Genomic DNA, 15343 nt, shown 5'->3' on the forward strand with positions numbered 1-15343 from the left:
AGACCTGAAGGGTCTTTTTGGGTTGAATGCTATAGGGTGTACCATATTCAGTGAGAATAATCTACTTCATTGTTTAGTTTCTGATGCTCTTTCTGAGCACAATATATTTTAGAAGACAGAATTTCTTCTTCTATCTGGACTTAGTTTTGTGATCTTCAGAAAATTAGTAAAAATAGTACTAACACTTAAAATAATAATAAAGAGTGTCGATTTATAAGAAATAACACTCCTGATTTATAACTTTATAGATCACTAGGTATAATTTCATTAACATGACCTTTGATTTATTATCACTAGGGTCATAGAAGGGAGGAGTTATTGTTCTTTGTATTTTATAGGCAAGATCTCTGAGGCCTAGAAGGCATTGAATATTCAACTATGATTGCATTGTTAGGGATTGTTGGAGCCAAGATTTGAACCCAGGTCTTTCATTTTTAGATTACATGTCCTCCTCACCACCCATGATCTCCTGTCAATTTATCTTGAGTATAGGCATTTTGGGAGAGGGGAATATATTTATTTAATTCATGTGTGGACTGCTTAACCTTTCCTCATTCCAAGGCTGATCAGTGTGCCTCTACACTGACCAGCTATTCTATGCAAACAAATGTTGGCTGAGTGAGTGAAAATTCGTGACCACTGCTGGCAAGAATAACTCATATTGATGTGTGAGTCATCAGGGTCATCTCTGTGCATGAAGGACAACATATTATGTTGAGAGAATAAATCAAGGAATAAATTGGAAAGAAATTGAGGCATGGATGAAGTTAGGGAATCAAGGATTCAGAGACACCACCTCATGTGTTCTCTTTTACTTAGTGACTCAGACTTGACTATTTTACTGAATGCAGATTGCTTTGCTGTCAGTACCAAGCAGCAATGACCTTGGGTCTTTGCCTAGGCTATTGGCCTTTTGACTTACCCTCCCTCCACCTGGCAAGACCTGAGTTCATGGATGAGTCATAACCTTATCTTTTTAGACCAGCTGTTGGGAAGGAGAATATTTACATCCACTGTCCCAATAGCCCAGCATACCATGACAAGTTTGTATGTTGTTTTGTCTTCATGGGCTTATGTGCCTATATGATGCTTCAAAAGGTCTTTCTAGGGATGTACAGATGTTGTCTTTTTAAAATGTTGAAGGACACGAGCATGATGGCACACTTCTGGAATCCTAGCTACTTGGGAAGCTAAAGCAGGAGAAGCACAAGTTCAAAGCCAGCCTGGACAATATAGTGTGATCTTGTTTCAAGATAAAAGATAATACAAAAAATTAAAAAGGGCTGGAGATGTAGTTTAGTGGTACAACACCCCTGGCTTTAATCCCCAGTTTGAAAAAAAAAAACTGTTGGAAAGTTTAGGACATTACTTCTACAGGTTGCTTTTCTTTTATTTAGATTTGTTTCCCTACCAGCAGGCTACTACTACTATTACTACTCTGGCAGAGATACCATAGGCATAGTGGTTGGAGTTTTTAGTCACTTATGGCAGAGATATAGATGATCATTAATAAAAATTGCAACCTGAGCTGGAAAAAAGTACACACACACACACACACACACACGTGTGTGTGTGTGTGTGTGTGTGTGTGTGTGTATAAAATACCAAGACACGATAAACTCTGTCACCCACCTCTAGATTGCAGGCTGTTATACCTGATGTGTTCATGCCCATCTTTGTAGGTGAAAAAGATCTTTGAGGTACATTAACATGACTACTTCAGTCACTCTGAACACTTGACTACTGAGCTCTTCCCTGGTGCCAGGCAGTGTGCCAAGTCATCTATTAAATTATGCATGTTATTTAATTTAATCCTTATGAGGATTCTGTAAGGTCGGAATAATTACTATCACTTCACATTTGAGGACACCGAAGTGCTTAGCAAGGTTAAGTATCTTGTTTAAGGTCACCAGTAAAGAAATGGTAGTATGGAGCTTTGAAGCTTTGACCTCTGTGCCCCACTATCCACCAGCTGTTTTCAATGTAAGGATCTATTCTATAATAATTTTCAAAAAGTACATGGTTGTGTCTCTTTCCTAAGTCGTTATTGAATTTACTGGGGGCTCAGGGGGCTCCTTTTCTTGGGAGTCTTGCATCTAGTTCTCTTGGGATGCCTGCTCCTTCATCTAGGGGAGGCTAGTGAGAGTGTCCCTCCAGGGAACATCTAGGGACTACTGTTAGCTGAATTATTGAGAAAATGTTCAGAGCTCTTTCTAAGAAATCATTGAATATGGAATCAATGGTGTGCTGCCCTGGTGACCTGTTTCGTGGAGATTTAGAAACAGTTGTCCCATGGATATATATTTAAAAGAAATGTCAGATTTCTCCCAGAGGATCATGGGTTTCAGCATTCATCTTTGCCTAGGATCAATACGCCAGTGAGCTAGATGTAAGTTATGGGGGGATGAAGACATTTCTTCCAGTGTGAGTCAGCGTGAGTGCCACCATGTCCATGGAGAATTTTATATCTGTCTTATTGTTAAATAAGAAAAATTTATATTGGAGAATAAAGAAGCCCCCCCCCCCCTTTAAGGAGCAATCACCCTGGTAGGGGTCTATTTTTTGAGGAAGGATTGAATGTTGAGTGTGAAAAATTTATTTTTTGACTAGAGCGGCCACAGATTCGCTTAGCTCGGGCCATGATTAAAATCTAACCAATCCTGGTTCCTGGCAAATGGAAGAGGGGGCAGTCTTTTCTTGTCTGAATTCTTGATTAGTTTTCAGGGTGCCATCTGGCATGAACCATCTAGACTGCCAGGGTCTGCCTGATGAAGTAGGAGTGTAGGGATGGGTCAGGGAATTTTCAGAAGGAAATTTGGCCTTGGGGACAGCTGTGGCAGCCAGGAAAGTCATAAGCCAGAGTGTGAGACTTTGAGTGATGGTCTGTAGGAACAGAAGGGCAAACAGCACATGTTCTTCTGTCATTTAGTGTCTCTTAAGACTATATTTTACCCCCAGCCCATCCCCCACTAAACCATTCTTGATGTCATATTGATGCTGTTATTAGGACTCCCCCTGGGAAGAGCAGAGTATCTACTAAACTTCCATTGGGGTAGGAGAAGGAGAGGCACATGCTGAGCCCCTACTGTGTATAAGGTCCCATCTCTTCTTGTAATAATCTTACAAGGGGAGATGTCATTACAACTAGCTTTATAAGTGAGGGATTTGAGACTTAGCCAAGTTCAACAAATGTATGCCCAGTGTCACAGACCTTGTACATGGTAAATCAAGGAATTTGATTATGCTCATAAGTATTATCACCACTGGGGACAGCTGTTTCTGAAGAGCATGCCCTGTCCTTTCCCAACCCTGCAGCATGCCCTCCATAATCAGGGTCTCCTTCCAGAAATGACTTTCAGGATGACAGCTCTCTGGAGTGAAATTATGAGAAAAAAGCCAATGAGTCAACCATCTCAAAGAATTTGCCTTGTGCCAAGATGCTTCCTTTATCACCTGTTTGCATGTGATGAAGGGATGGCGTTGGTGAGTGCCTGGATGGCAGCCTCCTTCCACCCAAGTGGAGTTCTCTTGCAGAGTGACCTGGGAGCATCTTTCAAGACTCGCTTTGGAGTAGCTGGCATATGTCAGTGGCCTGGCTCTGAAGGATGTCAGCTTGGCATGGCACTGTGCTCTCAGAAGTTTCTGATTACAGCAACATGGTTTTCCCAGACTAAATATCAGAGCAAGAATTGGAGAGATTGTCTTAGAGACAAGGAATAAATTAGAAAGAAAAGAAGCTTGGATTCAAAGTCCCATGACACAGTTTAGGCAATGACAAGAGTCACTGGAGGATATCAACCCACAGCACAGAACCCTCCAGAAATACCCTGAGGACCATGAATGCATCTTCTGTTAATACCCTGCATGCACGAAGCAGACATGATTAAAATAGATCGGAGTATTTCATTTTCTTAAAGCAAAGTGATAATTAGCTCTGGTATGATTTGCAGATTTAATTGACTTGGCAAAATGCAAAGTTGGTATTGGAGATGGGTTTGGGCTGGTCCTGGCACTTTCCTTCTCTCTTTTGGCTGCTTTGAAATCACCCAGAGAAGTCACTAAGCAATCGTGTTAATAACAGTATTACTAAAATAATAATTCCTGCCTCTTTATAACCCCCTTTTTAATTCAAGAAGTATGTTAATGTATATTATACTAATTCTCTAAATTACTTTCTGAAGAAGGAATGTCAGGTATAGCCATCTCCATTTTATAGATGATGCAGCAGAGCCTTTGAGAATAAGTTATTCACAGTCTTAATTTCCTAGGGCTGATGTAACAAATTGCCATGGACTTGGTGGCTTAAGACAATGGGGAATTATTCTTTTGCTGTTCTGGTGACCAGAAGTCTGAAACCAGTGTTTAGTAGGACCACCCTTTCTTCAAAGACTTTAGGAAAGAGTCCTTCTCTGCCCTTTCCAGCTTCTGGTGGCTCCTGGTATTCCTGGATTCCCATCTCTGCCTTCACCTTACGTGGCTAACACTCCTGTCTCTTAATCTTCCATCCCTTACTCTGTTCTCTTACGAGGACATCATCACTAGGATTAGGTCCCACCTTAAGTTTGGAATGGTCTCAGCCCTTGATCTTTAACTTGATTACATCTGCAAAGACTGTTTCCAAAGAAGGTCGCATTTGCAGGCACTGGGCTTGGGACTTGGACGTATCTTTTTGGAGGACACAATCCAACCCATTGCATTTGCTCGAGGTGACACAGATGGCTCAGCTGAGCCCTTCTGTCTATGTACCTTTTCTACTGTCTGGCTGTTGTTTCCCCAGGAGGCCTGTGCCGTGTTCTTTGCTCTGGGACAGAGGTGTTCCCTTTGCTCACTTAAGTGTCCTTGCCTTTCCCATTACGGGGTCCCAAGATTGCAAGGGCATGATGATCCTGCAAAGGGAAGAAGAAAGCCACTGGAGCGATGACTGGGGGGGAATCAACATTTCCTGAACACCTGGTTATGGCTTTGGCTGCTCTGCACAGTGCTAGTGTACTCATGTCTCGTGGGGCGGAGTTCATCTGTGAGGAGCCTCCAAGGCCCTGTCTGGGGCAAGGGCTGCATGTTCTGAGCTTTGCTTTGAAGCAGTTTCTCCTGTAGTATTCACAGCACTTCCTGCGTTGGTAATGAGGCACAGAGAGTCATGCTCTATCTAGTTCTGCCCCTGAAACCAGGCTGAGGATGCTTTTCCAGATCTCTGGTTTGAGGGAAAAAGAACAGCAGAGTAGACAGCATCATTGGCACCTAGGACTTTCCCATCTCTGCTCCTCACCACCTTGCTGTGTGGACTCTCTAGTCAGGGTATAAAGACAGCTGTGGATCGGTTCAGTGAGATGCTATAGTTTTAAAACTCAAAATGCGTTCTGCCTCGTGTGTGGTTTGTTGTCAAAGAGAGAAGTCCAGAAAAATGAAGGAGACATCCCCAGGGTGCCTCTGTAGTTTCTAGGAGACTCTGGGCGGCAGTGAAAGATTAAATCTCAAGACATCTTTTTGTGCCGGGCGGGCATGGTGGTGTTTGCTCATGATCCCAGTACTTGGGAGGCTGAGACTGGAGGATGCAGGCAACTTAGTGAGCCCTCAACAACTCGGCAAGACCCTACTTCAAAATTAAAAATTAAATAGGGTTTGGGGTGTAGCTCAGAGATAGACTGTCCCTGGATTCATTACTAAGACACACACACACACACACACACACACACACACACACACACACCCCATATCTTTTTTTGTGGGATCCAGTCTTGTAAGCAGAGCCCTGGAGGGAGAGGATAGAAGAACTCAGCACTGTGACTGAGCTCATGCCTGGCAGCATCTTGGGCATGTACCAAGTGTCTCACCTAATTCTTCCTCCAGCCTCAGGACACTTGGCACTACCTGCCTTTCAGGGGCCACTGAGATGTCTTGATGAATGCGGTGCCAGGAGGCCAGCAAGAGGCAGGGCTGTGCCAGCGCTGCATGGCCGGCAGTGACACTACTGAGCTCCTCAATCGTCTGATCCTTTCAACCCAGGTGGATAATTTGTATTTTTGCACCTACTTAATAATGAATGGTCACATCTTGTCAAGTGTGCAGCTGGGGAAAACAAGGCTGACCTGGATCTGCCTGCACAGATTCCAGCATCTGGATGCTCAGCACCCTCCAGCCGGGCTCCCAAGCCTCTCCTGCTGGACAGCTCCACCTCCACGGCCTCCCTGCCCACAATCGGTGGCTCTGTGACGTTCTGTGTTGCTGAGGAAGCCATTAGATGTCCCCTTTTTCCTGTGTTCCCTCTGTCAAAGGGCTAGACCAAGTAATTTCTGGAAAGTCTTTGGCAGAGTGTTGGCAATACAAACTTTATCCTGTTGTTTCTGTGTTTTCTTGATTACTTCCTCCCACTCTTTCTCGCCCTCTATCCCACTTCTCCACCACACAGGCATCGTGCTTGACTGTGAAGTAACCAGCTCCAAGACTGCCACTTGTCCTTGGTTCTCCTCCCCTGGACCTTGATCTCCCCTCCCCAGCCTGCCCCGTCCCCGCTGCTAATTCACCTTATCACTTCCTTTCCATCGATTTCTTCCTTTCACTTTCAACCAAACATGGTTCTCTTTGCCATTGACTTTCTGTCCCCTGGAACTTAAAACCTCACCTTCCACTTTTGCCTTTCTTCTGTTTCATTTTCTTCCTTTCTCTCTCTTTCTCCCTCCCTTCTTCTTTCTCTTCTTTTTTCCCTGGGAAAGGGGGAGGTACTGAGAGTTGAGTCCAGGGAGGCATTCTACCTTTGACTACATCCACAGCCCTTTTTATTTATTTTTTGTATTTGAAATAGGGTCTTGCTAAGTTGTTGAGGACCTCACTAAATTGCTGAGCAGGCTGGCCTCAAACCTGAGATCCTCTTGTCTCAGCTTCCCAAGTATTGGGATTATAGGCACATGACACCACACCTGGCTTTCTTTCTATCTTCTGATCTCTCCTTGACTTCTAACTCCAACAAGAAGGTAGAGAGTGTGTTCTCTTCCTTAGTGATGTTTGCTGGGTCAGTTTCTTCCTACATTATAATTTTTTACTATTCGACTCAAGGCCCTTATTTACTGGGCAACAGTTTTCAACTGGTGGTCCAGGGCCACTTGGGGGTCCCCAGACCCTCTCAGTGAGACCGCAAAGTAGAATCTCATTGCAACAACGCTAGCATGTTTCTACCCCTCCACATCTTAGAAGGGCGCCCTGGAGTTTTTGAGAGCCAGAAGGACATGCTGTAACATCAGTACTCTAATGACCCTGGAACATGCGCTTCTGTATTCTGATGTTTCACATTTTTCTCAGCTTCATTTCCAATATGGCAAAGAGAGACAAATATAATCTACATTAAAAAAGAGCTGTTTGAGGTCTTCAGGAAATTTTCAAGAGTGAACAGGAGTTTTGAGATCAAAAGTTTGAGAACATTGACCTAGACCTTACTAGACAGTATGACAAACACCTATGCATGAGTTAGTAAAGACACCCCCTCTGGGTGGATGCGCTTGGTCTGGACAGAGCACTTGATCTGGACCCATTCATGGCTTTGAGTGGTTCTCTGAGAAATACACAAACTACACAACTGCACATGGCGACCCTGTGCTGATAAGACATCCTAAACTGGTGTCCCCAGCCTTGGCTCCCCTCCTCTGGTTTACCGTGTAAGTCCTGCTGGCATGTTCTTCCTGCAGAGTGACTTTGTTCCCACTGTTCTACTGCTCTAAGGGACTCAGTGGTTTCCCACTGCCTCCTGGATAAATTCCAGGCTTCCTGATGTGACCACAAAAGCCCTCCACCATCTGGCTCCCGCACACACTTCCAGCTTCACTCCCCAGTGCTCCTCGGCTACACCGTTCACACCTCCACCTGTGGCACCCCCTGGCCTTTGTTGCTTCCCTCTGACTTTACCCATCTCTGTCTCTGTGAACACTGATGCTGAAGCCAGGGTCATCTCTGATGTCCCTCTGCATCCCCATGGCACCCTGGCATGCTTCACCTGGGGCAGATCTGTGGAAAGTGCATGGGTTTTGGAGTCCAACAGACTGAGGTTGGAAGCTATTCCATAGCAGTGGAACTGAGGGTCCTGGAGCAGAGGATGTAACCCTGTAAACATCCACAGACTCCCTTATCTACACAGGGATGGTGCTGACCATCTCCTAGAACTGTTGTGAGAAGCAGGTGCCAATTAAAGGCTGCTTTTCTGAGAGTACCACATGCCGACAGAAGTCATGGATGTTTCGGGGCTAAGAGAATGATAACCTGTAGGGGTATTTATGCATTCTCCCGGAGGTGTCCTGGTTCCTGTACAATACTGGTCCTCTCCCCAGGGAACTCACTTTCCCCTGAAAGCCAATTAATACTAATGCATGCTGAACTATTTTGGAATTTGCCAGTTGTCAAAAATTTCCAGGAACTTGGTGCAGTGCCCCAACCACCCTCCTTGTCAGTACCAACAGAATGATCCTCTTAATAGTCCAGAGTTAGAATTATGCTTCCCCTAATAATATGGACACTCAGATTCACTGGGTGCTCTTTAAGAATCTTGGGATTGATTAATGCCATTTACCACTTTTTTCAAATCCCCAAGGAGTGTGCCTCTCCATGTCACAAGGGAAATTGGTGGAGAGGGAGGGTTTTGAACTTGACTCTTCCCACATCAGACATCCCTCTTCATCAGTCTGAATGCTTCTGGAGGACAGGGATTGTCTTATTCATCTAGAAACAGTTACTCAACCAAGGATCAGATTTGGAACAGGTGCTTACTATGGATTCCTTAAATTCATGAAGGTACACAGCTGGTCCCAAGACAGGCTTTAAATATATCTTATAAGTAATGCACCACCTACTTCCCCAGGGAGACTCCCCTCCCCTCCCCTCTCTCTCTACCTCTACCTCTACCTCTACCTCTACCTCTATCTCTCTTTGTTTTTGAGGGACTGGGGATGGAACCCAGGGACATTTGACCTCTGAGCTACATGCCCTGCCCTATTTTTTATTCTTTATTTTGAAACAGGGTCTCACTAAGTTGCAGAGGGCCTCACTAAGTAGCTGAGGCTGTCCGTGAACCGTGATCCTCTGGTCTCAGCCTCCAGAATGCTGCAATTACAAGTGTGTGCCACCACACCTGGCTTCTTCCTCTTATTCAACAAGAATTTAGGTGCTAGGTATAGAACAATGAACAAAATAGGCCATCTCTGACCTCCGGGCAGCTTCATTTTTATTTGGGGAGACAGACAAAAACACAAAGTAAAATAAATATTTAAAGGATTGCTGGTGATGACAAATTCTAGAAAGGAGAATAGAGCAGGGACTGGGACTGGGAATGGTTAGTACAGGGGTTGGGAGTGGCTTTTGTGTAGAGGGGACCTGGGAAAGCCCTAGACTTCCTTATGGAAGCGAGGGAGGCGGTTGTACAGATTTGTTGGGTAAGGGCATGATGGGCCAAGGGGGCTGCGAGTCCAAAGGCTCCTAGGTAGGAAGGGACCTGTGGTGCCAGCGAGCTTGTAGACAGCAAGGTCAGTGTGGCTGGTGGAGAGCCAGGGAGTGTGGTAAGAGATGAGGTCAGAAAGGTGGTGGGGATGGTATAGGTTCCGGAGGACTTGGCTTTGACTTCCAGCGAAATGGGAAGCCATTGGCAGGTTTTGAGAAGAGGAATATCCAGACCTGGTGCCTTTAAAAGGGTCTTTGCCAGGTGCCTTAAGTGAGATGATTTTAAAAAAATGAATATATTATTCTTAAAATTAAATAAATTCACGCACTTATAAGTTGTTTGTTTCTTCCCTCTCTTTTTCTCTTTTTCTTTCTTCCCTTCTTACATGACCTCAACTCCTTTTTCCTTCCATCCCTGAAGAGCAGGTGGGGGGCCCTGTCGGCCTCAGCCCTGGGAGGAAGCCGGGCCATCTTGGGTTCAGGGGTTCCTTCCCCTCTCTTCTTGCCCACAGGAGATTGGAGCAGAACTTCTTCAACTGCAGCTGTGACATCCGCTGGATGCAGCTGTGGCAGGAGCAGGGCGAGGCCAGGCTGAACAGCCAGAACCTCTACTGCATCAATGCCGATGGCTCCCAGCTCCCCCTCTTCCGCATGAACCTCAGTCAGTGTGGTGAGTGGGCAGCCCTTCCCCGCTGGCTCCAGGGAGGCACCCTCAGATCCCAGAGGTGGGGGGCACCTTCACTGGGCGGGCCAGGGTCTTTTTCCCAACCACCTCTGACCTTGACTTCTGCAGCTGGGTACAGATCGGACTCACCTTTCCCCTCCCTGATCACTGCTGAGCCAGCCCTGGGAGGGTTGGTTTCAGGAAAGCAGATAGGAGTTACATGTAGCCCTTCTCATCAGATCAGATTCTCTTTCTCTCTGTGAGTTACCTTTGTACCAAACCTAAAGGTTTGTGTCTCAAAGCATGGTATCTGGCTTCCTCTACTGGGAGCACTTAAGGAGCTTTTGGAAAAGTTGTTTCCTAGATCAGAATGCTTGAGTTTCCAGCAAGCTCCCCCTGGTATCCAAAACATACATACCAGTTTTGTGAGAACCAGTGCTCAACATGGAATGGAACCATTGGGTCCAGTTGCTAGAAATGCATTACTCAAAGCCAGGTGTGGTGGCACATATAATCCCAGTACTTAGGAGATAGAGATAAGGAAAATTGCAGGTTGGAGGCCAGCCTCAGCAATTTCGTGAGGCCCTCAGCACCTTAGTGAGACTATGTTTCAAAATAAAACAGTAAAAAAGGCTGGTGTTGTAGTTTGGAGGTAGAACCCTCTGTGTTTAATTCCCAGTACCAAAATGTAAATAAATACATAAATAATAAAACTAAGGAAGGAAAGGAGGGAGGAAGGGATGGATGAACATGTACCTTTTTGAGCATCTGCTTCTGACATGTAGGAGCATCCAGCTGTGTGAGCTTCAGTTCTGAGTTCTGCTGTCTGTTGGGGAGGGAATGGGAGGCATCTTGGAGTTAGATCTTCCAAGAATACAAGCAGGCTGTGTTGGAATCATTTCTGGGCAAAGCAAGAGGTGCTGCTGTCAGCCCAGGGTGGAGCACCTTTTGGGTAGTTTCTGCCTGCCTTTTCACCACTCCTGTCCTCCCCTGCTCTCAGATCTTCCTGAGATCAGCGTGAGCCACGTGAACCTTACAGTACGTGAGGGTGATAATGCTGTCATCACTTGCAATGGCTCTGGATCACCCCTGCCTGATGTGGACTGGATGGTCAGTGGGCTGCAGTCCATCAACACCCACCAGGTAAGCAGCAGGCCCCATCGGGAGGCCAAGGAAAGATCACCTCTTAGTCATCAAGAAGAGGGAAAATCTGTGGTCCCATCACTACAGGAAGAAACAAGTAGGCCTGGGTTTCATCTACCTGCCACATTTTTTTAGCCATTTTGATCTTATACATACTGCTCAACCTCTCTGCACCTTAGTTCTCTCCTCTGTAATACGGGCATAATGCTACCATTCAACTGGTAGTGTTAAGAGAAGGTTACTGAACTATTCACGAAGAGACTGGCACTTGGTCAGTGTGCTTCCACTAGAAAGACTTCCATCACATTCTTAATTCTTAAGGGTGCTTGGGGGTTAGGTAGGGAAGCCAGCCTTGTGGAAATGGTTTGGTTATTGTCTCTTTATTTGGGTTTTCAGACAAACTTGAATTGGACCAATGTACATGCCATCAACCTGACGCTGGTGAACGTGACGAGTGAGGACAATGGCTTCACCCTGACGTGCATTGCTGAGAACGTGGTGGGCATGAGCAACGCCAGCGTCGCCCTCACTGTTTACTGTAAGCACATGCAAGATGGTGCACACTGAGGGGGCACCGGTGCAGGAGGCCAGGGAGGGGGCAGAGACCAGGGAGGGCGCTGGAGCCAAGATAGAGCAATGACCCTTCCACCATCAGGGGCAAAAGGGCTTTCACAGGGCAGGACTGAGAAGTAAGTCCTTGGACAGGAAACCCAAGAAAGGGTGTCCTGGTCCTCCAAAGATGGTTTTCCTTCAATTCAAAAACATCTTCAGTATACCCGTAAGGTATAAAATTGGCCCTAAGGTGGTCAATTTTGCCTTTGATTAAACCCCTAGAGGGTCTTGAGAGGGAATCATCTAGTTTAAGTATATCCAAGAAGGTTGTATGGAGATAGACATCCCTTCCCATCTTTTGGGGTGCTAGTGGGACCTCTGCTTCCCTTGACCTTTTTAGCTCTGGGTAGGGAGGAATCAAGGTTCTCATCTCAATACCTGCAAGGTTACTCCAGGACACAGGAGATTCTATGTCCTAACTTCAGCCAACCTCTTTCCCCATAGACCCCCCACGTGTGGTGAGCCTGGAGGAGCCCGAGCTGCGCCTGGAGCACTGCATCGAATTCGTGGTGCGCGGCAACCCCCCGCCCACTCTGCACTGGCTGCACAACGGGCAGCCACTGAGGGAGTCCAAGATCATTCATGTGGAGTATTACCAGGAGGGCGAGGTCTCCGAGGGCTGCCTGCTCTTCAACAAGCCCACCCACTACAACAACGGCAACTATACCCTTATTGCCAAAAACCCACTCGGTACGGCCAACCAGACCATCAACGGCCACTTTCTCAAGGAGCCCTTTCCAGGTGAGGGCAGTGCGGCACAGTCTGGGGTGCACCAATTCCTTCCAGAATGGGGGTGTTGTTTTAGTCTGTTTTTTCATCTCTGTGACCAAAATACCAGACGTGCACAACAGAGAGAAAGAAAGGTTTATTTCGGCTTAGGGTTTCAGAGGTGCATTCTATAGTTGGCTGGCTCCAAGGCAGACATCATAGTGGCAGGCAGAGCGCAGCTACTCATCTCATAGCGGCTGGGAAGCAGAAAGAGAAGAAAGGGGAAAGGATAAGACAAACCCTTCCAGTACGCACCCCCAGTGTACTATTTCCTCTAGCTAGATTCCATGTGCTAGTAGTTCATTCAGCTATCAGTCCATTTGATGGATTAATCTACTCGTGAGGTCAGAGATGTCCTGATCCAGTCACTGCCTAAAAATCCCACCTCTGAACCTTGCTGTATTGGGGACCATGCTTTCAACATGGACTTTTGGAGGAACATTCCAGTACTAAACTAGGTAATGGTGAAGGTTCATGCACCTGAAGGGCTCTTCCTGATGAGTCAAAGTCTGGGCTAGAGGAAACTGGTGTATTCTATTTGTGGCACAGAGCAGTCCCAGGCCAATCGTGTTTGACAGGCTGACGCAGTCCTTCTCTCAGCCTGCTGGTGGGGGTCAGAGGGTAGCAGCATTCCTCTGTCCAGCCTCTTCCAGTGTGAATGTCTGGGTCTGGGTCCCTGCCACAGATTAGGGAGCAGTCAAGATGTTCCCCCTCTTCCAAAGCTCTGATATATAAATGCCTCCAGGCTCCGGCAAAAGGATTTAAACATTCATAGACTGATTTGGAGATTACAGGGTTCACGGACTCGGCCAAAACATTTGGCTGATGTGAGAACATTCTCTAACAAACAAGCGCCTTCTGAGAAATTTGCAAATTAATGATTCTGCAGATGGGTCTGGCTCCTCTTGTCTGGGGCTCTGAAGCTATCGCCTTAGCTTCTCTATAAGTCCAGCATTGGGTCACCTACAGTTGAGGAGAGGGTGTGACATTCCTGGGATGCTCTCTCCCACAGCAACACAGAACAAGCCACAAACTAGCAAAAAAGCAACAGTGCATTTTCGATAAGAAGGACCTTCTCTGAAGGAAGACGCCACAGAAAACATACTGTCCCCCATTGGTATTTACAGAAGAGTATCTCCTGGCCCATACTTATTATATCTATGGTTATGATGACCCTGAGGGCATAGTCAAGGGCCTGGAGAATAAAAGACTCACAATGAATTAATGAATGGATGGATGAGTGAATGAATGAACTACTTTTATTTTTCAGGGTGTGGAGGCTTGTGGTGAGAGGAGGGATAGTATAGTGTAATCTCAGTGTCACCTGAGAATTTGTTAGAAAGGCAAGTTTTTGAGACCCACCCAAACTTTCTAAATCAGAAACTCTGAGAGCATTCATCTGTGTCTCTTTTAATTTTTAAGATTTTTTAAAAACTTTTTATTTTGAAACAGTTTGGGCTTTCCAAAAAAAAAAAAAAAAAAAAGGAGTTACAAAGTAGTACAAAGAAATTCCTCTTATCCTTCATCCAGCTTTTCAAGATATAAGGTATCTAACCACAACACAATGGTCAAAGCCAGGGCATTAGCATTGGCAGGACACTGTTACCTATCTACAGACTTGACTTAGATTTGACCACTTGTCCATGCACCTCCTTTGGATCCAGTTCAGGATTATCCGTTGCATTCGGTTCCATGTTACCTTGGTCTAGACAGTTCTGTCTTTGTCTTTCACAATCTTGGCATTTCTGAAGAAGGCTCTCTAGTTATTTTCTAGACTGACCCTCAATTTGAGTTTTTTGGTTTATTTCTCATGATTAAATTCCAGCTCTGCATTTTCGGCATGAGTATCTCAGAAGTGGTGCACTGCCCCTTGGTTATATCAAATTGGGGAGCACATGAGCCACCATGTCTGATCACCGTGATATTAACTGTATCACTTGGTCAAGGTGATGTCTGCCAGGTTTCTCTGTTGCAAAGTTACTCTTACCCCCTTGTAATTAATAAGAATAATGAAGCCGGGTGTGGTAGTGCACACTTGTAATCCCCGCTCTTGGGAGGTGGAGACAGGAGGATGGCGCTGGTTCAGAGCCAGCCTCGCTGGCTTAAGAGACCCTGTTTCCAAATAAAAAATATAAAAATATGTCTGAGAGTGTAGCCCCGAGGTAGAACGGCTTCCAGGAACCCCAGTACCACCAAAAAAAAAAAAAGAAGAATGATTTGAAACTACATAAATAAGTTGTTTCTTATCATTCTTTCATGTACTACTTTTAACACTCATTGAGTAGTCTTGTGTAAGATGATTACCATGGTATTTGCCAAATGAAGATTTTTCTATTTCTATCCTTCCTTCTCCATTTATTAGTTGGAATTTTGCCATAAGGATGAGTGTTCCCTTCTTTCCCAATTGATTTATTCAATGAAATCTTTCTCTCTGTAGGGATCTATAGATATATTTGTGATTCCCATGCAGTTTGTCTAGGTTTGCCGTAATAAAGTACTATGGACTGGGTGGCTTGAGCAACAGACGTGCTTCCTCTTACGATTCTAGAGGCTAGAAATCAGACAGCAGCATTGACAGGACTGGGATCCTCTGAGGCCTCTCACCTTCTTTTGGATGCCATCATCTCTCTGTGTCCTCACGTGTTGGTCATCCTTTTGTGCATGTATACATCTTAATTTCCTCTTCTTATGAGAGCACTAATCATACTGGATGAGAGGCCACTCTAATGACCTCATTTTAAC

At 45.5% G+C, this 15343-nt stretch overlaps 1 protein-coding gene across 6 annotated transcripts in view; it reads left to right on the forward strand.

The window, feature by feature from the left end:
• NTRK3 (neurotrophic receptor tyrosine kinase 3) overlaps positions 1 to 15343 on the forward strand; it is a gene marked incomplete at both ends in the record, with an annotated part of 365601 nt that overhangs the window by 102621 nt on the left and 247637 nt on the right. For all 6 annotated transcript variants that reach the window (XM_080692445.1, XM_080692446.1, XM_080692447.1 and 3 more), the window contains 4 exons: positions 9927 to 10084; positions 11079 to 11221; positions 11618 to 11759; positions 12278 to 12574. In XM_080692445.1, coding sequence (XP_080548571.1) covers positions 9927 to 10084; positions 11079 to 11221; positions 11618 to 11759; positions 12278 to 12574 — 740 coding nt within the window. The remainder of the gene's footprint in view (positions 1 to 9926; positions 10085 to 11078; positions 11222 to 11617; positions 11760 to 12277; positions 12575 to 15343) is intronic.

The sequence above is a fragment of the Muscardinus avellanarius genome (genome assembly GCF_963383645.1).
Source record: "Muscardinus avellanarius genome assembly, chromosome: 3".
NCBI classification, from domain to species: Eukaryota; Metazoa; Chordata; class Mammalia; order Rodentia; family Gliridae; genus Muscardinus; species Muscardinus avellanarius.